The sequence below is a fragment of the Microcaecilia unicolor genome, chromosome 1, assembly GCF_901765095.1.
Source record: "Microcaecilia unicolor chromosome 1, aMicUni1.1, whole genome shotgun sequence".
Lineage (NCBI taxonomy): Eukaryota > Metazoa > Chordata > Amphibia > Gymnophiona > Siphonopidae > Microcaecilia > Microcaecilia unicolor.
Genome location: NC_044031.1, coordinates 60,247,225 through 60,273,545, shown reverse-complemented (window position 1 = coordinate 60,273,545; position 26,321 = coordinate 60,247,225). Strand labels below are relative to the sequence as shown.

The 26,321-nt window shown below is 43.6% G+C and overlaps 1 protein-coding gene across 1 annotated transcript in view; it reads left to right on the top strand.

Annotated features, from left to right (window-relative positions):
• Positions 1–25,967, top strand: part of GHRHR (growth hormone releasing hormone receptor) — a 103,621-nt gene extending 77,654 nt beyond the window's left edge. The window contains exons 11-15 of the mRNA XM_030198219.1: positions 2,586–2,655; positions 8,790–8,881; positions 12,817–12,946; positions 15,451–15,492; positions 25,728–25,967. Coding sequence (XP_030054079.1) covers positions 2,586–2,655; positions 8,790–8,881; positions 12,817–12,946; positions 15,451–15,492; positions 25,728–25,853 — 460 coding nt within the window. The 3' untranslated portion in view covers positions 25,854–25,967. The remainder of the gene's footprint in view (positions 1–2,585; positions 2,656–8,789; positions 8,882–12,816; positions 12,947–15,450; positions 15,493–25,727) is intronic.
• The last annotated feature ends 354 nt before the right edge of the window (positions 25,968–26,321 follow it).

Below are 26,321 nucleotides of genomic sequence, written 5' to 3'. Positions count from 1 at the left end.
TGAGGCTGGCATACAGGCTGGAAAAAAAGTGTTTAAAGTGGCTTTTTTATGCTGGGAGGGGGTTAGTGACCACTGGGGGAGTACGGGGAGGTCATCTCCGCTTCCTTCCGGTGGTCATGTAGTCAGTTCGAGCACCTTTTTGAAGCTTGGACCTGAAAAAAAAGGGACCAAGTAAAAGCGGCCAAATGCTCTTCAGCACCGCCTTTTTTTTCCATTATGGGCTAAAGCCGGCCATTTTGTAACCCCGCCCATGTCCCGCCTTTGCGTCGCTGCCAACACGTCCCCTTGACCTTTCGCCGGCTCTGCGATGGGAAAGTGGCGATGGTGTCAAAATAGCTGCTTTCGATTATACCGATTTGGCCGCCGTTGCGAGATCACCGGCCATCACCCGATTTGTGTCGGAAGATGGCCGGCGATCACGTTTGAAAATGAGCTGGATACTAACATAGTAGATGACGGCAGAAAAAAACCTGCATGGTCCATCCAGACTGCCCAACAAGACAAACTCGTATGTGCTACTTTTTGTGCATATCTTACCTTGATTTGTAACTGTCATTTTCAAGGCACAGACCGTATAAGTCTGCCCAGCACTATCCCCGCCTCCCACCATCGGCTCTGGCACCTAATCTCGGCTAAGCTCCTGAGGATCCATTTCTTCTGAACAGGATTGCTTTATGTTTATCCCACGCATGTTTGAATTCCGTTACTGTTTTCCTCTCCACCACCTCCCGCGGGAGGGCATTCCTCTTTTTGACAAATCTAGATGACCCTTTATAGAATCACCATACACATGTATATTCAATGGCAGTGCTTATTTGGATAACGGTGAATATAAGTATTTTTAAATGCTGCGGCTGGCATTTAAAAAAATATAATTACTATTGCCATTGAATATTAACCCTTACATAAAGATAGAATCCTGTAATGACTGAATATATAGTTTAGAAGGTTTGTTTGCTCTCTATGCATTTGATCACCATTTGAGTAAATGCAACCAAACTTGGCATAGGATACCCTTTCTTGCAGAGGAAGGTCATGGGCACTGTTCCTTCTAAGCTGAGCGGGAGTACCTGCAATTGCACTGTTGCACGTGGGAGATGGTGCTTCAATATTGAGCATTCAATGCTAGATATAGGCAGGTTCTCTGGAGTCCTGCAGAGCTTGCCTGTACCTCACTATTGAAAATGTTCCAGTGAAACAGCACCTCCCAGTGGCAGGATTATTTGTGGAGGACTCCATCTCAGTTTAGAGGAACAGTGATCTTGGGGTACTTTTCTATTTGCAGTGCCCAGTCATTTCTGAATTAGAGGCTTCAAACTGATTTTTTTTCTCCCTCTCTTTAGATTGAGAAACTGTCTATCTCTTTGACATACCTTGATCATAGCTAGAGGACAGTCACTTAACATTAACCACAGATGCCCTTAGGTACCATGCTCAGAGCTGGAATGGGAAAACATTTGCTGGTGTTCATCCCTAAAAGAAATAGCACTGTGCATGCAAGTGCTTTCCAATAAAAATCTAATCTAATGTATATTTTCCACAATGGATTTGGACTTTGATCATTTTCTAATATGTGAACTATTGCAATATGGATTTCACTGAGGTTTGGCCCTGCCTTGTTTATACCTATTCAGTCTGGGTGTTTGCCAGATGCTGTCCACATGGGTACCTGTGTATCACGAGGCAGTGAGCACTGAGCTGAGCAATAGACACCATCCCGTGGATTATATAAAGGTCACCCAAATTTATATGCCAAACTTTGGGTGTGATCCTGAGATATGCACACAATTTAATTGGTTAATTAACAGCAATAATTTGGTGCTAACAATCAATTATTGACATTAACCCCCGGATTCTATATATGGCGCCAAGATTTCCTTGCGGAAATAAAAGCGTATTCCATAACAATGCACATAATTTAGTTAAAAACCTAATCAGTGCTGATAATTGGATGTCAACAAGCAATTATCAGCACTAATTGGAATTAATTGAGATTTACAGAGAGCTTTCTTCCAATGCTCAATTGGAGTGCCATTTATAGACTCCGTCTCCATATGTAGTAGGAGGATTGTAACAATCCTTATTGAATTCTTTCCATTTTACAAGGCCATAAAAGCTGCAACATACAAATCAATGTTGATTTCGGCAAAGCAATGAAACCATCTTTGTATATAACATTGTTTCACCACCGTATCTGATATAGTCATTGTGTGTAGTTTGAAACACTATTAAGTCAACACAAATAACCATAATAACATCAAACAACTCTCTCTCTCTTTGAGGGATAATCTGGCTACCCCACTGAGAGGGAAGAAGGACTGTAAGGGGAATGGAGGTGGGGGGAACATTCCAGGGAGGAGACTCCAACCCAAACCTCCCATCCCCAGACCACTGCCAAAATCTCACTTGAAGAACATCAAAGTACAGTTCTGATCCATAATCAACATCTTCTCCCCAAGATGAAGATAAACAACACTTTTGATAGACCTACTAAGCTTAGTTTTTCAATATGCAGTATCATCTTCTTGCACTACATCATTAAATTATAAACTCCTAATTAAATTAGGATAATTATATATTTCCAGATGTTGGGATGTCAATGAAGGCTCACACTATTGGTGGATAATCAGGGGTCCTATTACTCTGTCCATTGGGGTAAGTTACATGCTTGTTATGAATTCATTAGTTTCTTCCTTGGCATAAAAAAAATGACACCTAAAAGCTAGATGGCCAGATCCACGTTTTGGAAAATGTCCACTTCTGAGTGGCTTTGGCATTTACTAGGGAGCTATATGTAAAGCACCATTTTTTTGCAAAGGGCATCTAGGTCAGAAAAGGAACAATCAAGCCCTGGTGTCCACAACTTTCCAGGTATTGAAGAACCTGGAGCCTTTTGTAAAACACATGGGCTCGATATTCAAAGCAATTTCAACAGCCCCATTTAAGGGTCCTTTTACTAAGGCGCACTGAAAAATGGCCTGCGCTAGTGTAGGCACATGCTTTGGATGCGCGCAGGTCTATTTTTCAATTCGCCTGTAAGAAAGGCCTTTTTTTTGGCCAAAAATGTACGTACGGCAAAATAAAAATTGGTACGTGTCCATTTTGGGCCTGAGAACCTTACTGCTACCCATTGACTTAGCGGTAAGGTCTCACACGTTAACCAGTCGGTAATTGTCAGCGTGTGTACACTGCCAATTACCGCCCAGTTAGTGCCATGCAGTAGAAAATAAAAAAAATGTTTCCACTGCGCGTATTGGATGCGCCTAAAAATGGAATTACCGCCTGGGGCAAGCAGTAGCCGGGCGATAGTTCAAAATTGACACACGTTGGACGCACATAGGCGCCTACCTGCCTTTGTAAAAGGGCCCCTAAATCACTTGTGCAGGGCTACCTAGGGATTTTCAGCAGATCTTAACTGCATAGTGTCACAGAATATCCCCTGTATCTGCCTATGCCAAAACTGCCTAGTTTGTGGGTGGTTCAGGGCAGTGTTAGGGTGGTTTTCAGTGTACTATCCAACTAAGTATCTTTGTAAAGTTAGGACAGCAAAACAGCTGTTCTAACTTTGGGACCCTTGTACTAAGCTGCATTAGACGTTAATGCCACCTAATGGAGCTTAAAATGGCATCTTGCGGTATATACTCAGACGTCCTGCAGTATCTGCCAAATGTATGCATGCTAACCATGCTGCTAAAAATTTCTGAGTTTGAAGGAAGTCCCATTACCATACTTTCTGTTTGTCTATAATTGAACGACAGACGAAAAAGATTTGTTTGACTCCTGATGCAGGCTTTGATGCCGAAACACGGCCGTATCGGGTCGTCATCTGATTAATAAAGTTTTTTTGGATTTCCTCAACATCTATCCTCACTTTTTCGTTTTCATTTGCTAAAAATTTTAAAACATTTTTGATGGGCAGAGAGTGGGTGTTCGTGCGCTAATCAGTTAGTGCAGCTACATTACCGCTCGCTAACTGGTTAGCACAGGAACAGTGCCTGAGCCCTTACTGCTTACAAAATGGGTGTCGGTAAGTGCACATGTACTAACTTATTCTTAAATGGCCATGCAGTAATGACAACATTTTCAGCAGAAAATATAGCGGAAGTCAGCTAAAGCGCTGTATCCCTGATGAAACCTCGTGGTAAAATGGGTCAGGAAAAGATAAGTGTGCTATATTCCCAAATTATGAGAGTTTGAACACAATGTTTATTTTCTGATATTACTGAAGTAATTAAAGTTGAAATTGGCATGTTTAAGGGGTTTCTTTTTTTGGCCAATGATAGAATGTGGTCTGAAGAGTGAGCACACCACAGACCAGTCCGTAGGGTGTTGTATTACCACAGATTTTCTGAGACCTTTTCCCTTTATTTATTTATTTATTTATTAAGCTCATTATCTATATTGTGATATACCTCCTTTTTGTTTTAGTCTCAATATGCAGAGCATATGCATTTGTGATATCCCCCTTCTCACTCAGGGTGACCTGGTTCTCAATATGCAGATCATATGCAAATTAGTGTCCTACCCCTTCTCACTCAGGGTGACCTGGTTCCCACTCAGCAAATTAAACAGGTCTCACCAACTGCATATTTCTCAGGCAACTCTTTATTCCAGCCCCTGGGCACACTTCTTCTAGCTTAATACTTCATACTTTCATAGATCTTCACACTGAGCCTCCCCACACAGATACATGGGCTCAGTACTACACCAATATTTTGGGGACTCTCAACCCCAGGCTTTGCTGCCTGCTTCTCTCAGTACTTTGGACACACAGTCCTGGACACACAGTCCCCTCTTTGAACACACAGTTCCGGACACACAGTCTTTTCTTCTTTGGACACACAGTCCCTCCACTGAACACACAGTTCCTATCAGTACTGAGGACACACAGTCAAACACTAATGCTTTAGGGACTTCTTACCCCAGGATTTTCAGCCTGCTGATCTCCTTTGGACACCCAGTCCACCCCAAGTCCATAAGGTTAGCCAGTATCTTTCAGGGGCTCTCTCTTTTTCTGCTGCTAGCTCACTTCCCTTCCTTTCACACTCAGGTGGGGTATAAAGTGGTTAATTAGCTACACAGGACCCAGCCCATAACCGCCTGCACCTGTGGACCTCCCCGGGCTCTCCCTGGTCTTAGCGACCTCCATCTTCTTCTAGCGCCCTCTAGTGGCCTACACCGTATAGGACACCCTCTTACTTATCACAGTATATATCAACTTTGGTTGAGTATTTGACTTTATTGCATGTGGATTAGGTTTCAAATAGAAATACAGGGGTAAATCAAAATAGAAATGCAAGAACCATACACTGTAACTCAGAAAAAAAATGTTGTTACTGGTAATACATATATAGAATATACAAACTTTTATTCATATTGCTATAAACGTTTACATTTAAAATCCACTCTCAAACTAAGGAGATGAAATTAAGGAATCTGGTGCACTAAAGATAAGCCCATTAATCAAGCCCTGAAACCTAACCACAGTAGATGTTATAGTCTACAAATATGATCCTAAATCAGTGAAGATCAAGCTTTAAATGCTTCCAAAGTCTGGGGCCCTTTTACAGAGCGGCGGTAAGCCCAACGCGGGCTTACTGCTCGCTCTTCCAGGACTACCGCCGGCAGTAGTCCCACCTCGAGCAGGCATCATTTCTGGGGGAAAAAGAACCCCCCCCCCAGAAATGGCTTGTGCAGTGATAACACAACGATAATTGGGAATTGCTGTGCACTGTCCGGTTACCGCCGGGTTAGCGCAGGAGCCCTTATCGCCACCTCAGTGGGTGGTGGTGAGGGATCCCTGGCACATGGCCATGCGGTAAGAGTTCTCTTACCGCATGGCCATGTGTGCTGGGGGCTTTTTTACCCGCTGCAGTTGAAAGGGCCCTGGCACAAGGGAAAACAGCCTTTGCCGCTAGGGCAGGGCCCTTTTCCCCACAGCTTGGTAAAAGGACCCCTCAATTTCTTAAAGTGGCTTAAAGCATGCCAAAATATTATCATTTGTTCAGGGATATCCAGAAGCAAACATCCTTGATCAGGCTATATGAAAAAACCCCATAATGGAATTCACCCTCTCCACTTTCACACTCTGAAGAATAAAGATTTCTCCAAATCTTCTTTTATCAGCAATAAAATCCACAGGTCAAAATCTGTCCTCTGTTATCTTTAGTACACCAGTTTCCTTCATTTCATCTCCTTAGTTTGAGAGTGGATTTTAATTGTAAAGGTTTATAGCAATATGACTAAAACATTTTTTGAGTAATATTACCACATGGCCGTTAATACAGAAAATAGAAAAAGGCCATTTTTACTGCTTCATTAAAAATGGCCTTAGTGCACAGACAAAAATGACGTAAGGGCATGCTAAGGTCACTGTTTGCCACAGCTCTGTAAAAGGACACCTTTATGTGCCAAATTAACCAGGCACTGGTCCGAATATTGGACGGAGCCCAGTTACTTTCCTGGTTGGCAGTCATACCCGGATATTCAATGCTGGAAGTTGTACATGCTCCGGCATTGAATATCCGTGGCAGTTCAGCCTGTGACTAGAAGCGGTTTGCCAGCTACCTAGCACCACAGGCTAAATATTGACGTCCAAATTTTAAAAATCAACCCACACCAGCACTTGAAGACTTTGTGCGAGGCAGATATATACATATAGAGTCTTTTCAAAATTCACTACTTCGACATGTATGCCAATTTAAATGTGTAATGTAGGCTTTTACACATGTAAATGTCATCCAGTCCTTCTAAAATTACCTTTTTTACTCAGAATATGGACATTTCTGGAGGTGTGGCTGTGGCTCAGAAGTGGTAATGGGGGTGGAGAATTAACAAGTTAGCACTGGTTTGGAATACTAGTCAACTGAATTCTGCATCTATCCATGCGAGCGAGCAAAGCTGGTTTAATTTAAGCTGCTATATTATACGTTATACTGTAGCTTCCTAGATTTTAAAAAAAAAAAACTTCAGGTACAGCCTAGCTGGCTAGCATAGCTGGTAAGTGAATCCATTGTTTGGCTAGGCTAAAGTGGGGAAGTGTGTGTGTGTTAGGGGTGACTTTAGGCTGCTGAGATTTTCTCTCTTCCTTCCCCCCCCCCCTTCCCTCCAGGGAACTCTCATATAATCTGCTTTCTCCTCTATATGCTTTCGCCTTCACTCGCTCCTTATTCCTTTCCACACAAATATGTCTTGTGTTTTCCTCTGTGTCCCCTCCCAGAGTTAAAGAGCTTCCCTACCTCTAGTTGCTATAGGATAAAACTGGGTTCATTTCCTGGACTCCTATTCCTAAAGGGGCTGTACTCACAGCTCACAGGAAGAGAAATTCTGAAACACCAAGGGGCCAGACTCAGACTTCAGACATAAGCAATTCCAGAGAAAGTTACAATCTGCGGACCCTGTTTCAAAGGATGGCTGTGATGGAGGAGAGGAATGAGTTAAAAAGGAAGACTGAATCCCTTGCAGAAATGGACTTCTATGAAATTGCCTGCCCAATATGAGGAGAGACTTGATGACCTGAACATGTATACTCTGGAAGAAAGGAGAAACAGGGGTGATATGATACAGACGTTCAAATATTTGAAAAGTATTAATCCGCAAACGAACTTTTTCCGGAGGTGCGAAGGCGGTAGAACGAGAGGACATGAAATGAGATTGAAGGGGGGCAGACTCAAGAAAAATGTCAGGAAGTATTTTTTTCACGGAGAGAGTAGTGGATGCTTGGAATGCCCTCCCGCGGGAGGTGGTGGAAATGAAAACGGTAACAGAATTCAAACACGCGTGGGATAAACATAAAGGAATCCTGTTCAGAAGGAATGGATCCTAAGGAGCTTAGCCGAGATTGGGTGGCAGAGCCGGTGGCGGGAGGCGGGGATACTGCTGGGCAGACTTATACGGTCTGTGCCAGAGCCGGTGGTGGGAGGCGGGGCTGGTGGTTGGGAGGCGGGGATAGTGCTGGGCAGACTTACACGGTCTGTGCCCTGAAAAGGACAGGTACAAATCAAGGTAAGGTATACACAAAAAGTAGCACATATGAGTTTATCTTGTAGGGCAGACTGGATGGACCATGCAGGTCTTTTTCTGCCGTCATTTACTATGTTACTATGTTACTATGAAGTAGGTGTTTAAAGCCTGTGTGTGCACACTTTAACCCACACAGGCCAAGGCATTCCCAGGTCTGGAGATGACGAAGGATCTAACTGTTGGACAGTGCCCGGTTAACTTCCAGGTAACCACACTGAGCCAGTTATTCAATGCTGAAATCTGGACATGGACCGGCATTGAATATCCAGGTTTAAATCAGCCCATAGCTGTCAGCAAGTAAAAACTGCAGAATGAATATTAGACCCATAGAGTTTTTTTTACTAAGCTGCGCTAGCATTTTTAGCTCACAGTAGAAATCAGCTGGCGCTAAATGCCGAGATGCCTATTATATTCTTATGGGCATCTCGGCATTTACCGTCAGCTGATTTCTACCAAGAGCTAAAACCCAAGTGTGGCTTGGTGAAAGACCCCAATATTTTCCTGTTGTCATTTTAAAAGTGGAAGTACGCACATAACTTCATTTGAAAATCCGGAAAGAAGTATGCAGGTACTTTTCGCAATGGAAACAGTTAAAAATTTCCCCCATGGTGACTAAGCTCCATCAAAGGTAAATTCTGATGCAGCTGAGAGCCCAAAGAATTATCAAAACACTTAACGGGCCCAAAAATATCCAACCTGAACAAGAGTAACATTAATTTTGTATCCCTCTCTTTTTTCCCTCTTCTTTCTTTTTTTGTTTTAAACAGGTCAGTTTTCTACTTTTCATCAATATCATAAGGATTTTGCTGAAAAAGTTGGATCCTAGGCAAATCAATTTCAATAACTCATCTCAATACAGGTATTATAACCAAAATAAGCTGCCATGATACCATTGAATGGTGAATCAGTGACACACTTATAAGGAACCATTACTTTAGGAAAAAGAGAAGGTGAGCAAGGTTACAGGGCAGCAGTACATGACGGGGGTAAACTTATAAATCTTTTTCCATATATGGAGGGTAATTTTATAAAGGGGTACTGTGATTAGTGTGGCCATGGCAGCAACACTTGCCTTCACAAAAACACAGCAGACCATGGGTGAAAAGTGAATACAAATTTCTTTTATTGCCAGGACTTACCCAGCTGACCCCGGATTCTATAAACAGCAATTAAGGTTGCACTCGCAAATGAACACATGCAATTTAATTGCTTAACAAGCTAATCAGTGCTGATAACTGGCCACTAACAAGCATTATCGGCACTAATTAGAATTTACACAAGCAACTTTCTAATGCATGGATCACAAAAGGGGGTATGGCCATGGGAGGGACATAGGCGGGTTGCGGGTATTCCTGAGAATTACGCATACTGTTATAGAATGAACCCAATCTGCACCTAAATTAGACGTGGGCATTTGCACCAGGTTTTAGTTGGTGTAAAAGATCGCAACTAAATTTTAGTTCTGGGGGACAGGCACTATGCATATTCTATAAACTGCGCCTAATTTTAGGCGAGGTTTATATAATAGCGCTAAGCATACTTTTTTTCTGCGCCATTTATAGAAATTGGTCCCTAGTGGCTATTTTCAGACTGCTAAGCTGGTAAGTGCCTGGATAAAGTGAGAACAGAAAAAAGGCCATCCTCACTTTAACTGGCCTGCTATCTGGGCATTGGTCTGAATCAAGGAGGTTTTATGACAGGAGACTGCATGAGCCTATCTCACCCATTCTGTGGGCTGAAGCCAGTGGGCGGAGCTTGCCACATATTGTGTGACCCCAAACATTTGCAGACACTATTGTAAACAATAGCAAACTTGTGAGGTTTATGACTACCTATGTTTGTTTGTGGGGGGGGGGGGGGCGTTATTTGAAAGCTTCCCATATGTAACTGTAGGGGTGATCCTTCCAACTCAAAGTTCCAATCACCCAAGCCCCCCACACACAATTATAATATTCAGCATCCCTGCCCCCAATGCATATCCTTCTGATCCCCCTAACTTTCCCTACTGAAAATCATGACTCAATTGGCCCTTTCCCCCAACCCAAAACCATGCTCATATGTATAGGGCTAGATTAGGTATATGGCACCAAAAAATCATAGCCAAAAACACTGATGCTAAACATCTTTCTATAAAGGGTGCCTAAAGATGGCTACCCTTTATAGAATAGTGTGTAGCACCGGAATCCTCGCACAATTTAAGGCGCAAGGATGTACACCAACTGAAACCAAGTGTAAATCCCAGCACGCAAACTGGGCATGGATCCCCCTAATTCTTTAACACTGTGTGCATTTTACAGGAATGCCCCTGACCCTCCCATGCATCTTCCATCGTTATGCCCCCTTTTTAGATCCGCACGGAATCACTTAGGTGCTATTCTGTAACTGAGGGCATAAGTGTAGTTCCGCATGGATCTGCCATTTTTGGCCCGTTTCAACACCTTGCTTCATTATAACACTTTTCTGCATTGAAACATTGGCATGGAAATGGTGCATAATGTTAAATGCCATATATAGAATTCTCTAGATAGCATTCTGATCCATCCCCCACCATCTACAACCCCCCCAGACCCCCCCCCCCCCATCAATCCTGGTTCTTACTACTGCTAGAGTCAGACTTCCATATAAGGAATATACCTCCTTATCTAACCCCTAGTGATAGTGCAAGAGTACTGCTAGGGGTCATAATGCTCCTGCCCTAACCTACAATATCACTAATGATCCCCTCCAGGTAAAACCTGGAATAATGGGGGGGGGGGGGGGGGCTGGGAAGCCAAGGAGGGTGGGTGGGCAGTTCTGAAAGCTACATGTGTGCAGGACATTAGGTCCGCTACATGTGTGCAGGACATTAGGTCCAGGGATGGACCAACTGAGTCATGATGTTTGGTGGGGGAGGGGAGGGATATTTATTTATTTATTTTATTTATTTTGTAGCATCTGTATCCCACATTTTCCCACCAATTTGCTGGCTCAATGTGTCTTACATTTGCTGTAATAGCGGTTGCCATTTCCGGGTAACAGAATTACAAATGGCATTGCATTAAGGTGCATACATATATGGTAACAACCATGGAACATAACATAAATGGAACAGATCATGGTATATATATACATCATGTGCATACATACATACATGGTGAAGAAGAATAAATTAAGGTAGTGCATGAAGGTTCCTGAGTAATAGATTGGATTGTAACATACATAAGGTCATCGACTATAGAGAGACCCTATTCAACATAAGGTTAAAGTGGTATTGCTTGATCATTAATATCAAAGAGGGGGCTCGGAGGGGTATGCATTGGGAAGTTTGAATATTATAATCAGGGAGGTTGGGGGCTTGGATGGTTGGGACCTTGAGTGAGGAAAGTGTCAGGGTGGGCACATAGATGCAGGTGAGGGGTTATAAATAAGAGTTCTTATTTCATTTGGAGCTGCAGTGCATTAGCTGCAGTTTCACACAGCACGAGCTATCTGGCATTGCATGTAATCCAGTGCATATGGAGGGGCATAATCGAACGAAAACGTCTATCTCCATGGGCGTTTATCTCCGAGAACGGGTCCGTGAAGGGGCAGAGCGAATCGTATTTTCGAAAAAAATAGATGTCCATGTTTTATTCGACAATTTGTGAGCTGGGCGTTTTTGTTTTTCAGCGATAATAGAAAATGAAAGCGCCCAGCTCAAAAACGAATAAATCCAAGGCATTTGTTCGTGGGAGGGGCCAGGATTCATAGTGCACTGGTCCCCCTCACATGCCAGGACACCAACCGGGCACCCTAGGGGGCACTTTTACAAAAAAAAAAGGTACAAGAGCTCCCAGGTGCATAGCACCCTTCCCTTGTGTGTTGAGCCCCCCCAAATCCCCCTCAAAACCCACTGCCCACAAGTCTACACCATTACTATAGCCCTAAGGGGTGAAGGGGGGCACCTACATGTGGGTACAGTGGGTTTGGGGGGGGGTTGGACGACTAAGCATTAAGCAGCACAATTGTAACAGGTAGGGGGGGGTGGGCCTGGGTTCATCTGCCTGAAGTCCACTGCACCCCCTAAGAACTGCTCCAGGGACCTGCATACTGCTGCCAGGGAGGTGGGTATGACATTTGAGGGTGAAAATAAAAAGTTGTGAAACATCATTTTTTGTGGTGGGAGGGGGTTAGTGACCACTGGGGGAGTCAGGGGAGGTCATCCCCGATTCCCTTTGGGGGTAATCTGGTCATTTAGGGCACTTTTTGGGGCCTTATTCGTGAAAAAACAGGGTCCAGGAAAAGTGCCCTAAATTCTAGCTACAAACGCATACTTTTTTTCCATTATCGGCGAAAGGCGCCCATCTCTGTTCGGGTGATAACCATGCCCCAGTCCCGCCTTCACCATGCCTCCGACACGCCCCCGTCAACTTTGTACGCTTCCGCGATGGAGTGCAGTTGAAAACGTCCAAGTTCGGCTTTCGATTATACCGCGTTATTCGTTTTTGTGAGATAAACGTCCATCTCCCGATTTAGGTCGGAACTTGGGCGTTTTTCTCGTTCGATTATAAGCAGGATGGTATGTTTCTACCCTGAGCCGTAAATGCAGGGCAGATGCTGGGCACACTTCCTGTGTTTACCACACAGTTTTTGCACTTACCTCATGTTAATTTTTACCTTTAAAGTGTAATAATTGCAAATTGTTACTAGACTTTAAAAGGGTCCCAAAAAGAATGGGGATAGGGACACATTTCTTTTAAATAAAAATACTTGTCTTCCAAGATCAGTTATTTGACATTTTAAGAAAATTAGTTTCTTCTTTTTGCCCTTTAACAGACGTCTCACCAAGTCAACTCTGCTTCTTATTCCACTGTTCGGGACGCATTATGTCGTTTTCAACTTTCTACCAGAATATGACAGAATGGAAGTTAGGATCTATTTGGAGCTGTGCATTGGATCTTTCCAGGTGCTGTAAGATGCTAATATCTAAATTTGATACTGTATTTTATTTTTAAGCACTCAAAGTCTGTGGGTATTTTGCCACGTACACTTTTCGTCTCATTGTATAACTTGATGTCTACTATAGGGCATCAAGTTCACATGTAGTCAGAGATAGCATTAAATGGCATTTAGGTGCATAATTGGTAGGCAATATTTTATGAAGTACGTACCAAAATCACTTAGGAGTCCTTTTACTAAGGTGCGCTGAAAAATGGCCTGCGCTAGTATAGGTGCGTGTCTTGGGCACGCGCAGATCTATTTTTCAGCGCGACTGTAAAAAAGACCTTTTTAAAATTTTTGCCGAAAATGGACGTGTGGCAAAATAAAAATTGGCGCACATCCATTTTGGGTCTGAGACCTTACCGCCAGTCATTGACTTAGTGGTAAGGTCTCTCGCATTAACCGTGCAGTAGTCACCTATGCGTTTCCGCCCGATTTTCGCTGCGTGCCAGAAAATAAAAATTATTTTCAGGCGTGCGTAGTGGAACCCGTCAAAAATGAAATTACCGCATGGGCCACACAGTAGCCGGGCGGTAACTCCAAATTGATGTGTGTTGGGTGTGCGTAGGCACCAATTGTGCAGGGAGGAGGGTTTTAGATTTGTTAGGAACTGGGCAACATTCTGGGGAAGGGGGAGCCTATTCCGAAAGGATGGGCTCCACCTTAACCAGGGTGGAACCAGGCTGCTGGCATCGGCATTTAAAAAGGAGATAGAGCAGCTTTTAAACTAGAAATGGGGGGAAGGCCGACAGTCGCTCAAAAGCGCATGGTTCAGATGTAATGGGGCAGTTCTACAAACTGAAGAGTAGCAAATCTCCTGGTCCGGATGGTATTCATCCCAGAGTATTGATAGAACTGAAAAATGAACTTGCGGAGCTATTGTTAGTATTAATCCGCAAACTAACCTTTTCCGGAGATGGGAAGGTGGTAGAACTAGAGGACATGAAATGAGGTTGAAGGAGAGCAGACTCAAGAAAAATGTCAGGAAGTATTTTTTCACTGAGAGAGAGGTGGATACGTGGAATGCCCTCCCGAGGGAGGTGGTGGAGATAAAATCAGTAACGGAATTCAAAAATGCGTGGGATAAACATAAAGGAATCCTGTTCAGAAGAAATTAATCCTCAGAAGCTTAGCAGTGATTGGGTGGCAGCACCGGTGGTTAGGAGGTGGGGCTAGTGGTTGGGATGCGGGGCTAGTGCTGGGCAGACTTCTACGGTCTGTGCCCTGAAAATGGCAAATACAAATCAAGGTCAGGTATACCTATCAAGTAGCACATATGAGTTTAACTTGTTGGGCAGACTGGTAGGACCGTACAGGTATTTTTCTGCCATTATGTTACGTAATTTATCCTTAAAATCGAGCGTGGAGGGTGGCCAATGTAACACCGATTTTTAAAAAAGGTTCCAGAGGAGATCCGGGAAATTATAGACTGGTGAGTCTGACGTCAGGCAAAATGGTAGAGACTATTATAAAGAACAAAATTACAGAACATATTCAAAAGCACGGGGTGAACAAACATGTGGATAAAGGTGAGCTGATTGATATTGTGTATCTGGATTTTCAAAAGGCGTTTGACAAAGTACCTCATGAAAGACTCCAGAGGAAATTGGAGAGTCATGGGATAGGAGGTAGTGTTCTATTGTGGATTAAAAACTGGTTAAAAGATAGAAAACAGAGAGTAGGGTTAAATGGTCAGTATTCTCAATGGAGAAGGGTAGTTAGTGGGGTTCTCTAGGGGTCTGTGCTGGGACCGCTGCTTTTTAACATATTTATAAATGACCTGGAGATGGGAGTAACTAGTGAGTTAATTAAATTTGCTGATGGCTTCAGTTAGGATTTGCATGTACATCTGGCTGTGTGCTATTCTATAGGGCTCAGTGCCTAACTCTTCTAGCATTTATTTGAAAAGGGGGTGTGGCCAAGTGCATTGGGGGCGTTGCAAAAAGTTACACATGGATTTACAGAATATGGCCTGAGCACACCCAATTCAGCACCAGCATTTTCACCTGGCTTTACCAGGAGTAAATCCAGCACCTAAAGGTTTGGCATGGAATTGGCACTAAGCATGATTCTATAAAGTGCGCACACCCTTTAAAGAATTGCGCGTAGCACTGATCTTTTGGGGGCCTGAATTTTGAGCGCCATTTATTGAATCCAGTCCATAGCGCTGTCATAACTATGCTCAGTCTTTTATCTGGGTACAGGTACTGAATATTAGTTGGATTCAGATAACTTCAGGTAGCCTGCAGTGCCTGGCTGAATATCACAACCTCTTATTATTTATAAATATTAGATTTTAGCAGCAGCTTCTCTGAGGTCATATATGTACTTGTTAGACAGATATGTGCTTGTATCTCATGTCTTCATGCTTACAGGTCACATGATTGGATTATGACATAATGGCAGTTCAGATAAATTAGATACAACACATTCCTTTGTTATTCATTGATTGATTTTTGTCTTTTTCAGGGGTTTATAGTAGCTGTGTTGTACTGTTTTCTTAATCAAGAGGTAAGGTAATAGGTAAAAAGTGCTGTCTTTATTTTTTAATTAAAAGCCTTCTACTGATGATAATTCAAAGCACATGGAAGACCAAAACCCTTTTTATCTTAGCTTCAAAAATATGGATCATAATTGTCTGATAACAAAGTTTCAGAAATGCATAAACATTTTTATATATATTTTTTTTACATTTGTACCCTGTGCTTTCCCACTCATGGCAGGCTCAATGCGGCTTACATGGGGCAATGGAGGGTTAAGTGACTTGACCAGAGTCACAAGGAGCTGCCTGTGCCTGAAGTGGGAATTGAACTCAGTTCCTCAGGACCAAAGTCCACCACCCTAACCACTAGGCCACTCCTCCACACATAGCCTGTTCCAAATTTATTTATTTATTATTACATTTGTACCCCGCGCTTTCCCACTCAAAGCAGGTTCAATGCGGCTTACATAGTAATTGGGATTACAAAGTATTGATGAAGAGAAATAAGTTGGGTGTTATCGGAGTTATGAAGAGATAAGAATGTAGAGATGCAAGGATGAGGGGAGTAGTAGAAGGGGATGGGCAAGAGTGAAGGGAGTAGGAGAGGTGAGAACAAGGGTGGATGAGCATTAGGGGAGGGGTCGGTGAGGCGAAAGGGGATAGGCAGGGGAGATGTGGTGGGAGATGTAGTCTAGGTCATTATCGTTGTCTACTGGATATGTGATGGATAGATAGGTACATAGGAATTAATCTGGGTCCTTTGGGTAGGCTTGCCTGAACAGATGGGTTTTTAGTGATTTCCAGAAGGACAGAAGGTCATTGAGTGATCGCATTGCTTTAAAAACAACTGGTCATGCATTCACCTATGCACGATTCAGATGAGCAGAGCTCCTACTTTCATTTATTTATTTATATTTTGCTCACACCTTTTTCAGTAGTAGCTCAAGGTGAGTTACATTCAGGTACACTGGGTATTTCTCTGTCCCAGGAGGGCTCACAATCTAAGTTGTTGGCTCTAGCCATGGGAATCAAACAGACCTTAGTAACTCCTTTCTGGAGGCCCACCTATGAACTATATAAGGTTCAAACGTCAGCTTGATTACATGTTTCCTTTCTGAGCTATTATTGTGTGGAATTCTCTGCCTGGTTTAGTTTGCTTAGAACCCAAATATGGGGCCCTTTTACGGAGGAGTGGCCTAGTGGTTAGGGTGGTGGACTTTGATCCTGAGGAACTGAGTTCAATTCCCAGCACAGGCAGCTCCTTGTGACTCTGGGCAAGTCACTTAACCCTCCATTGCCCCATGTAAGCTGCATTGAGCCTGCCATGAGTGGGAAAGCACAGGGTACAAATGTAACAAAAAAAAAAAACATGTAGGTGCCTACCCATGTACAAATTCAGAACTACCCACCCTGGCTACTGCATGGCCTTGGTGGTAATTTCATTTTTTTACGAGTGCCCACTATGCATGCCGGAAAATTTCTGACTCACGGTGCTAATCGTGCGGTAATCGGCATTGTATGCATGCTGACGATTACCAGCCGGTTAACATGTGAGACCTTACTGCTAAGTGAATGGGTGGCGGTAAGGTCTTGTCCCAAAATGTATGCGTGACAATTTTCATTTTGCCCTGAAAAATGAACCTGCATGCACCCAATACATGCATCTACACCAGCGCAGTCCACCTTTTGGTGCACCTTAGTAAAAGGACCGCTATGAGCGGTTAAGTCAGAAATTGAAGACATTTTTATTTAATAAATGTTAAACTTGTTAGTTTGCTGTTTCCTGCTTTTGTGCAGCTTCTTGCATTGTAAACTGTCTAGAACCTCATGTCGGGATTTGTGCAGTATATAAACTACAGATTAGATTAGATTAGATGATGCAGGAAAAAAGGCTTACCACAAAACGCTTTAATTTGCGCTAGTGTCATTTTTTGTTGTTGTTAATTTTTCAAGAGTGGGTGTGGAAGTATTATCCAGCTATTGCGTTTGCATTACTGCGCACTGACTGGTTAATGCAGAGTAACGCAGCAGCATTTAGGACCTCCTCAATAAGAGGCAGTAAGTGCTCCTGTGTTAACTTTTTGAAGGTAACTTGTACTAATGTGAACATTAGCGCATGACTTGAAAAGAAATTTAACAATGCCATAAATAATGCAGCATTAGAAATGGGCTTAGGACATGGGAAAGACCCACATTAAAATGTGCCAAGCCCATTTCCTAATGCAGCTTAGTAAAAGGGCGCCTATGTTTGTAGCTGAAGCAATGGAGAATTAAGGGGGGGGAGTTAACAACATGAGCTACCGTTAAGTCAGGTTATTTTTACCATAAGTTGGATTATGTTAGTACAGGGTCCCATTTTATTCAATGAGACCCTCTGCTAAAATAACCCAACTTGTGGTAAAATGACTTTATCTAACAGTAGCCCCAGGAGCGTAGCCAGATCTCGAGGTGGGAGGGGGCCAGAGCCCAAGGTGACATTCTGGTCCCCAAGCCCCGCCAGCTGAAGCACCGCTGCCGCAAATACCTTGGCTGGTGGGGGTCCCCAACCCCCCAACAGCTGAAGACTTCGTCCAGCGCTGGTCTCCGACGCCGCCGCATTGCCTGTCCTGCTCTTTCTTCCCCCTCACATCCGGCATACTCCTTTTGGTGAAACTAAGCATGCTCTATTTCACTAAAAGGAGAGTGCCCAATATGAGGGGAAGAGAGAGCAGGGCAGGCAATGCGACAGCACTGCCAAAGACCAGTGCTGGACGAAGTCTTCAGCTGTTGGGGGTTGGGGACCTGTGCCAGCCAACCAGGAGCCCGGAACAAATTTGGGGAGCCCAGGCCCCCGTGGCCCCATCTAGCTATGCCACTGAGTAGCGCACGTTGATAACTTCCCCCCTACATGACTTCCCCAAGGTCACAAGGAACCACCGTGGGATTTGTTTGATAAGACTACCAGCCTGCTGCTCTGACCATTAGGCTACTCCTTTAAGTTAGATGTCTAAGTTAAATGGTGGCCAGACGCCACACCACAGAATATATACTCCTCTGTCCCCTGGCTCAGAGCGCTTAGCTTTCACAAAGAAAAACTGAAGAGGAGGAAAGAAGTAAAAAACAAAGACAGCTAATTAAGAACATGCTTTTATCCCTTAACTTCCAGTCAGATGCATGTGGAAGAATAGTTTTTGTCTACTTTGTGTGTGGAGCTGGTAAGGTTTCAACTACTCTTCAGTTGCCATGCAGTTGATATTAATTGCAGGGGGAAAGGGCCCTCTAGTGATTCCAAAAGAATTCACAACTGATTTAAGTATGCTTTTTCTCTGCGATGTGTAATTTGATCTTAAAATTTCAGATCTCAGTTTTCCGGACCCCGAGCTAGGCTTTGTTTTCAGGAGGATCAAAATGAGTCCTTGAGCAAATATATGTATAATTAAGGAATGAATATTCATTATGGACATCCTGAACACTTGGTCTGATGAAGGGTCTTGAGAAATTAGTTTGGAAGCACTGGTTTAATGACTGAAACAAGTGAACACCCAAAGAAGAGGTTTAATAAGAAACTGGAGAGAGAGAGGGGATCTTTGGTCACAGTGAGTTTTGAAAGCAGGGTTTCTCTGTATTGCATTGAGAAAATAAGAGAGGTTTCTAACCCCCATCTTTCCTGAGCAGCAGAGCTGTAGTAGATACATGGCTGAGTTAAGCGGAGAGGGAGGTGAGCAGCACCGTATATTTTTTTACTGAAGGACAGACAGGCAGACTGATGGAGCCACATTTACATACCTTGGGGGAAATAATCCACTAAAGGGGATAACAGTAAAATGGGTTTAATATAGTAATAGTTATGGAGGAGTGGCCTAGTGGTTAGCGTGGTGGACGTTGGTCCTGGGGGGAACTGGGTTCAATTCCCACTGCAGGCATGGGCAGCTCCTTGTGACTCTGGGCAAGTCACTTAATCCTCCATTGCCCCAGGTACAACTAAGTACCTGCATATAATATGTAAGCCACATTGAACCTGCTATGAGTGGGAAAGTGTGGGGTACAAATGTAACAAAAAAAAAAAAATGTAAGCTAATCAGGGGGTCAGAGGATTACATAAGTACGTAAGTATTGCCATACTGGGAAAGACCAAAGGTCCATCAAGCTAAGCATTCTGTTTCCAACAGTGGCCAATCCAGGTCACAAATACCTCGCAAGATCCCAGAAAAGTACAAAACATTTTATACTGCTTATCCCAGAAATAGTGAATTTACCCCTATAGACTTTTCCTTTAGGAAGCCATCCAAACCTTTTGTTAAACTCCGCTAAGCTAACCGCCTTTACCACATTCTCTGGCAATGAATTCCAGAGTTTGATTACACGTGGAGTGAAGAAATGTTTTCTCCGATTCGTTTTAAATTTACTACATTGTAGCTTTATCGCATGCCCCCTAGCCCTAGTATTTTTGGAAAGCGTAAACAGATGCTTCACATCTACCCGTTCCACTCCACTCATTATTTTATAGACCTCTATCATATCTCCCCTCAGCCGCCTTTTCTCCAAGTTGAAGAGCCCTAGTCACTTTAGCCTTTCCTCATAGGGAAGTCGTCCCATCCCCTTTATCATTTTTGTCGCCCTTCTCTGCACCTTTTCTAATTCCACTATATGTTTTTTGAGATATGGCAACCAGAATTGAACACAATATTCGAGGTGCAGCTGCACCATGGAGCGATACAAAGGCATTATAACATCCTCATTTTTGTTTTCCATTCCTTTCCTTATAATGCCTAACATTCTATTTGCTTTCTTAGCCACAGCAGCACACTGAGCAGAAGGTTTCAACGTATCATCAACAACGACACCTAGATCCCTTTCTTGGTCCGTGACTCCTAACGTGGAACCTTGCATGACGTAGCTATAATTCAGGTTCCTCTTTCCTACATGCATCACTTTGCACTTGTGCACATTAAACGTCATCTGCCATTTAGACACCCAGTCTCCAAGTCTCGTAAGGTCCTCTTGTAATTTTTCACAATCCTCCAGTGATTTAACGACTTTGAATAACTTTGTGTCATCAGCAAATTTAATTACCACACTAGTTATTCCCATCTCTAGGTCATTTATAAATATGTTAAAAAGCAGCGGTCCCAGCACAGATCCCTGGGGAACCCCTCTAAGTACTCTTCTCCATTGAGAATACTGACCATTTAACCCTACTCTCTGATTTCTGTCTTTTAACCAGTTTTTAATCCACAATAGAACACTACCTCCTATCCCATGACTCTTCAATTTCCTCGAGTCTTTCATGAGGTACTTTGTCAAATGCCTTCTGAAAATCCAGATACACAATATCAACCGGCTCCCCTTTATCCACATGTTTGTTCACCCCTTCAAAGAAATGTAGTAGATTGGTGAGGCAAGATTTCCCTTCACTAAATCCATGTTGACTTTGTCTCATTAATCCATGCTTTTGAATATGCTCTGTAATTTTGTTCTTAATAGTTTCTACCATTTTGCCCAGCACTGACGTCAGACTCACCGGTATACAATTTCCCAGATGTCCTCTGGAACCTTTTTTAAAAATCGGCGTTACATTGGCCACCCTCCAATCTTCCGGTACCAAGCTTGATTTTAAGGATAAATTACATATTTCTAACAATAGCTCTGCATGCTCATTTTCCAGTTCTATCAGTACTCTGGGATGAATACCTTCTGATCCAGGAGATTTGCTACTCTTCAGTTTGTAGAACTGCCCCATTACATCCTCCAGGTTTACAGAGAATTCATTAAGTTTCTCCGACTCGTCAACTTCGAATACCATTTCTGGTACCGGTATCCCACCCAAATCTTCCTTGGTGAAGACCGAAGCAAAGAATTCATTTAATCTCTCCGCTAAGGCTTTGTCTTCCCTAATCGCCCCTTTTACTCCTCGGTTATCTTGCGGTCCAACCAATTCTTTTGCCAGCTTCCTGCTTTTAATATACCTAAAAAAAATTGTTACTGTGTGTTTCTGCCCCCAACGCAATCTTTTTTTTTCGAAGTCCCTCTTAGCCTTTCTTATCAGCGCTTTGCATTTGACTTGACATTCCTTATGCTGCTTCTTATTATTTTCAGTCGGTTCCTTTTTCCATTTTCTGAAGGATTTTCTTTTAGCTCTAATAGCTTCCTTCACCTCACTTTTTAACCATGCCAGCTGTCATTTGGTCTTCCGTCCTCCTTTTTTAATACGCGGAATATATCTGGCCTGGGCTTTCAGAATGGTGTTTTTCAACAGCATCCATGCCTGATGTTAATTTTTGACCCACTAAGGTTTTTTTTCACCATTTTTCTCATTTTATCATAGTCTCCTTTTAAAAAGTTAAATGCTAACGTATTTGATTTCCTATGTATACTTACTTCAAAGCTAATATCAAATCCGATCATATTATGATCACTGTTGTCAAGCGGCCTCAACACTATTACCTCCCGCACGAGATCATGTGCTCCACTAAGAACTAGGTCTAGAATTTTTCCTTCTCTCGTCGTCTCCTGTATCAGCTGCTCCATAAAGGTGTCCTTGATTTCATCTAGGAATTTTACCTCATTAGCGTACCCCGATGCTACATTTACCCAGTCAATATCGGGGTAATTGAAATCACCCATTATTATTGTGTTGCCCAGTTTGTTTGCGTCCCTAATTTCCTTTAACATTTCTGCATCCGTCTGTTCATCCTGGCCAGGCGGACGGTAGTATACTCCTATCACTAATCTTTTCCCCTTTACACATGGAATTTCAATCCATAGTGATTCCAAGAAGTGTTTGTTTCCGGCAGAATGTTCAATCTATTTGATTCAAGGCTCTCGTTAATATACAATGCTACCCCTCCACCAATTCGAATCTACCTTATCACTACGATATAATTTGTACCCCGGTATGACAGTGTCCCACTGGTTATCCTCCTTCCACCAGGTCTCAGAGATGCCTATTACATCTAATTTTTCATTTAGTGCAATATATTCTAACTCCCCCATCTTATTTCTTAGGCTCCTGGCATTCGCATATAGACATTTCAAACTATGTTTTTTGTTCCTATTTACATCATGCTTAGTACTTGACAGTATTAATTTGCAATCTTTTGTCTGATTTTTATTTTTATTTAAGGACACCTGATCTACTACGGTCTCTTTTGCAACCTCACCATGAGGATACCCTATCTTCCCTGTTTTGGTGATATCTTTGAAAGACACCTTATCCTGAAGCATGCGCATTTGAGTGACTGTCAGCCTTCCCCCTGTTTCTAGTTTAAAAGCTGCTCTATCTCCTTTTTAAACGCCAATGCCAGCAGCCTGGTCCCACCCTGGTTAAGGTGGACCCCTTCCTTTTAGAATAGGCTCCCCCTTCCCCAGAATGTTGCCCAGTTCCTAACAAATCTAAAACCCTCCTCCCTGCACGATCATCTCATCCATGCATTGAGACTCCGGAGCTCTGCCTGTCTCTTGGGCCCTGTGTGTGGAATGGGTAGCATTTCAGAAAATGCTACCCTCGAGGATTTGGATTTGAGCTTTCTACCTAGGAGCCTAAATTTGGCTTACGGAACCTCTCTCCCACATTTTCCTATGGCATTAGTACCCTCATGTACCAAGACAGCCGGCTCCTCCACAGCACTATCTAAAATCCTATCTAGGTGAAGTGTGAGGTTCGCCACCTTCGCACCAGACAGACAAGTCACCAGGTGATCCTCACATCTGCCAGCCACCCAGCTATCTCTATGCCTAATGATCGAATCACCAACTACAACATCTGTCCTAACCTTTCCCTCCCGGGCAGCACTTGGAGACATATCCTTGGTGCGAGAGGATAGTACATCCCCTGGTGGGCAGGTCCTGGCTACAGGAGTACTTCCTACTTCACCAAGGTGATGCTGTCCTGCTAGGAGACCTCCCTCCTTCAAGGTAGCACAGGGGCTACCAAACTGGAGGTGGGACTTCTCTACAACATCTCTGTAGGTCTCCTCTATGTACCTCTCTGTCTCCCTCAGCTCCACCAAGTCTGCTACTCTAGCCTCAAGAGAACAGACACGCTCTCTGAGAGCTAGGAGCTCTTTGCATCGGGCATACAAATATGACCAGGGCTGGTCTTGGGGCGAGGCGACTGCATAGGGCCTCACGCTCAATGGGGCCCCGCGCAGTGCACCTCGCCTCCGCCCTGACCGCCCGAGTTCCAGTCCCCCTACCTATGAATTTTAAAAGTTACCTCGTCGGGTTACAGGCAGCGGCAGGCGGCAGCAGTGAAAAGAGTGCGAGCTGCTCGGCGCTTCAGGAGCCTTCCTTTCTCTTTCTCAGCTCTGGTCCCGCCCTCATTTCCTGTTTCCACGAGGGTGGGACCAGAGCTGAGAGAGGGAAGGGAAGGCTCCTGAAGCGCCGAGCAGCTTGCATGCTTTTCACTGCTGCCGCCTGCCGCTGCATGTAACCCGACGAGGTAACTTTTAAAATCCAGAGGGAGGGGGACTAGAGCTCGGAGGGAGGCCTCGGAGGGAGGGAGGCCTCGGAAGGAGGGGAGCCTTGGAGCTGGGAAGGAGGGAGGGCCTTGGAGCTCGGAGGGGGGCCGGGCCCTGGAGTTGGGAAGGAGGGAGGGGCCCTGGAGCTCGGAGGGGAGCCGGGCCCTGGAGTTGGGAGGGTGGCCTTGGAGCTGGGAAGGATGGAGGCGGGCCCTGGAGCTCAGAGGGAGGGGGCCTCGGAGGGAGGGGGATGGCCTGGGAGCTCGGAGGGAGGGAGAGGTGACCGCTCTGGAACTCAGAGGGAGGGGTGGCTGGCCCTGGAGCTAGGGTGGGGGTGGAGCTAGGGTGGGAGCAGGGCTAGGATGGGGGCAGGGCTAGGATGGGGCCCCATCAAATTGGTCTGCAAAGGGCCCCGCCCTTGCTAAGACCGGCCCTGCATATGACATCTCACCAACTGGGAGATAATCATACATGTGACACTCAATGCAAAAGACTGGATACCACCCCTCTCGCTGCTGGACTGCTGACTCCATCTTAGTGTTTTTCAGTTTTTCAATAATTTAAAACTTGCTACAGTATTAAGGATATTAGTCTAATATAAAAATGTCTTTTAGTTTATATAATATATTATATGATTTATTTAGTGTTTCCTTCTTAGATGGTAATGAAATGTATTTAAAACTCTGTAAGAGCACTCCTTTCTTGTTACACTAATTACAATAACTGACTTTAAATGAAGAGTTGTCCTAGGGGTGGGGAAACTAAACTAGAACCTGCAGTGCCTGCTAGATTCTATCTGTTAATGCTGTGGTACAAAGTTTTTAAAACTAAGTGGAAAATACTATGAAGAATAGTTGATAAAATTTGCTTTTTATGTTTTTATTTTGCCTATCACTAACCTACAATAGTCACCCTAATAAAAATCATACTTAAATCAGCTGTGAATTCTTTTGGAATCACTAGAGGGCCCTTTCCCCCTGCAATTAATATCAACTGCAAGGCAATTGAAGAGTAGCTGAAACCTTACCAGCTCCACACACAAATGAAAGCAAAGTAGACAAAAATTGCTCTCTATTGGGGAGACCCTGTTATTGCTGGTCACAGAGCCCTGCTAAGGGCTGATATTCTGGGCCACAGCAGGGAAATGTACCCTATGGGCTCCTGAAGACCTGTGGGGAAGAGGTTAATATCTATGGGGAAATCCTTCTCACAGAGCTCTGTTAAGACCTGGTATTCTGGGCCACAACAGGATCCCCAGAGGCACCTTGGGAAGATCAGCAGCTCTTGGGAGGTGCTCAGGGCAATCAGTCCTTGGAAATTGCTCAGGGTGAGGTAGAAGGCCTGGGGGTCCAGGTGGATCCCAGGTCCAGTGGCAGAGAAGGCCCTTGGGAATGGGGTCAGAGCAGCGGCTCACAGGGTGTGGATTGGCACCAGGAGCTCTAGGAAGGAGAGGCGGTTCATGGGATGCAGATTAGCATCTGGAGCCTAGTGAAGGAGACAGCCCCAGGAAGTGCAGTGTGATCACATAGTATATAAATTAATTATATACATGCATTTTTGAAAAATAATCCTTACATGCACATTTTTCTCTAAATTTTGCCTTTGTAAATACCTCTTTTTAGTAAGGTTATTGGTATGCTTGTTATGAAAGCTGACTAAAAGGCAAATCCAGCTATGCTACCTGCATAGCCATCAAGTTTAATAAATCCCTGATTAAGGGTTTATGAATTTACCTCAAATATAGGCCATAACCCAATGTTATGGAACACTGATGGTAATTATGAGGCATGTTCTTTGGTATAATATATTTTTTCTTCTTTGTTAAGGTTCAGGCAGAGATTAGTCGGAGGTGGCACACTAATAGCTATGAACTAAGACCAACATGGCCAAAAAGAACCAGGTGGATACCTCCATCAAGCTCAGCAGCAAAGATTACCACATCCATGTGTTAATAAAACAGTTCATTCAGACAATTTATTTCTCCAAAGCTATAAATCGAGCAGCTATAATAAATATGATGGAAATGTTACTGGACAACTCAGCAGACAAATTGTGAATGTGGAACAATGTGCATCTGTTCAAGAGATACCTATTCACAAATGTATCCTCAAATTCTTCCTACCTGAGTTTATGGGCTGCCTGTGTATTCAAGCCAAGTAGGGTATGGCATATCAGAAACTAGGCAACACACACAGAAGGTGTTCTCTCAACAGGAAAACCGCAAAGCAAAGGAAACAGTGGATCCAAAAAAGTCCTCTCACAAGTGGTGTCTCCTTAAACAAGATCTTTATTTCAAATCAATAAAACAACGACCCTACAAGTGGTGTCTCCTTAAACAAGGTCTTTATTTCAAATCAATAAAACAATGACCCCCACAAGTGGTGTCTCCTTAAACAAGGTCTTTATTTCAAATCAATGAA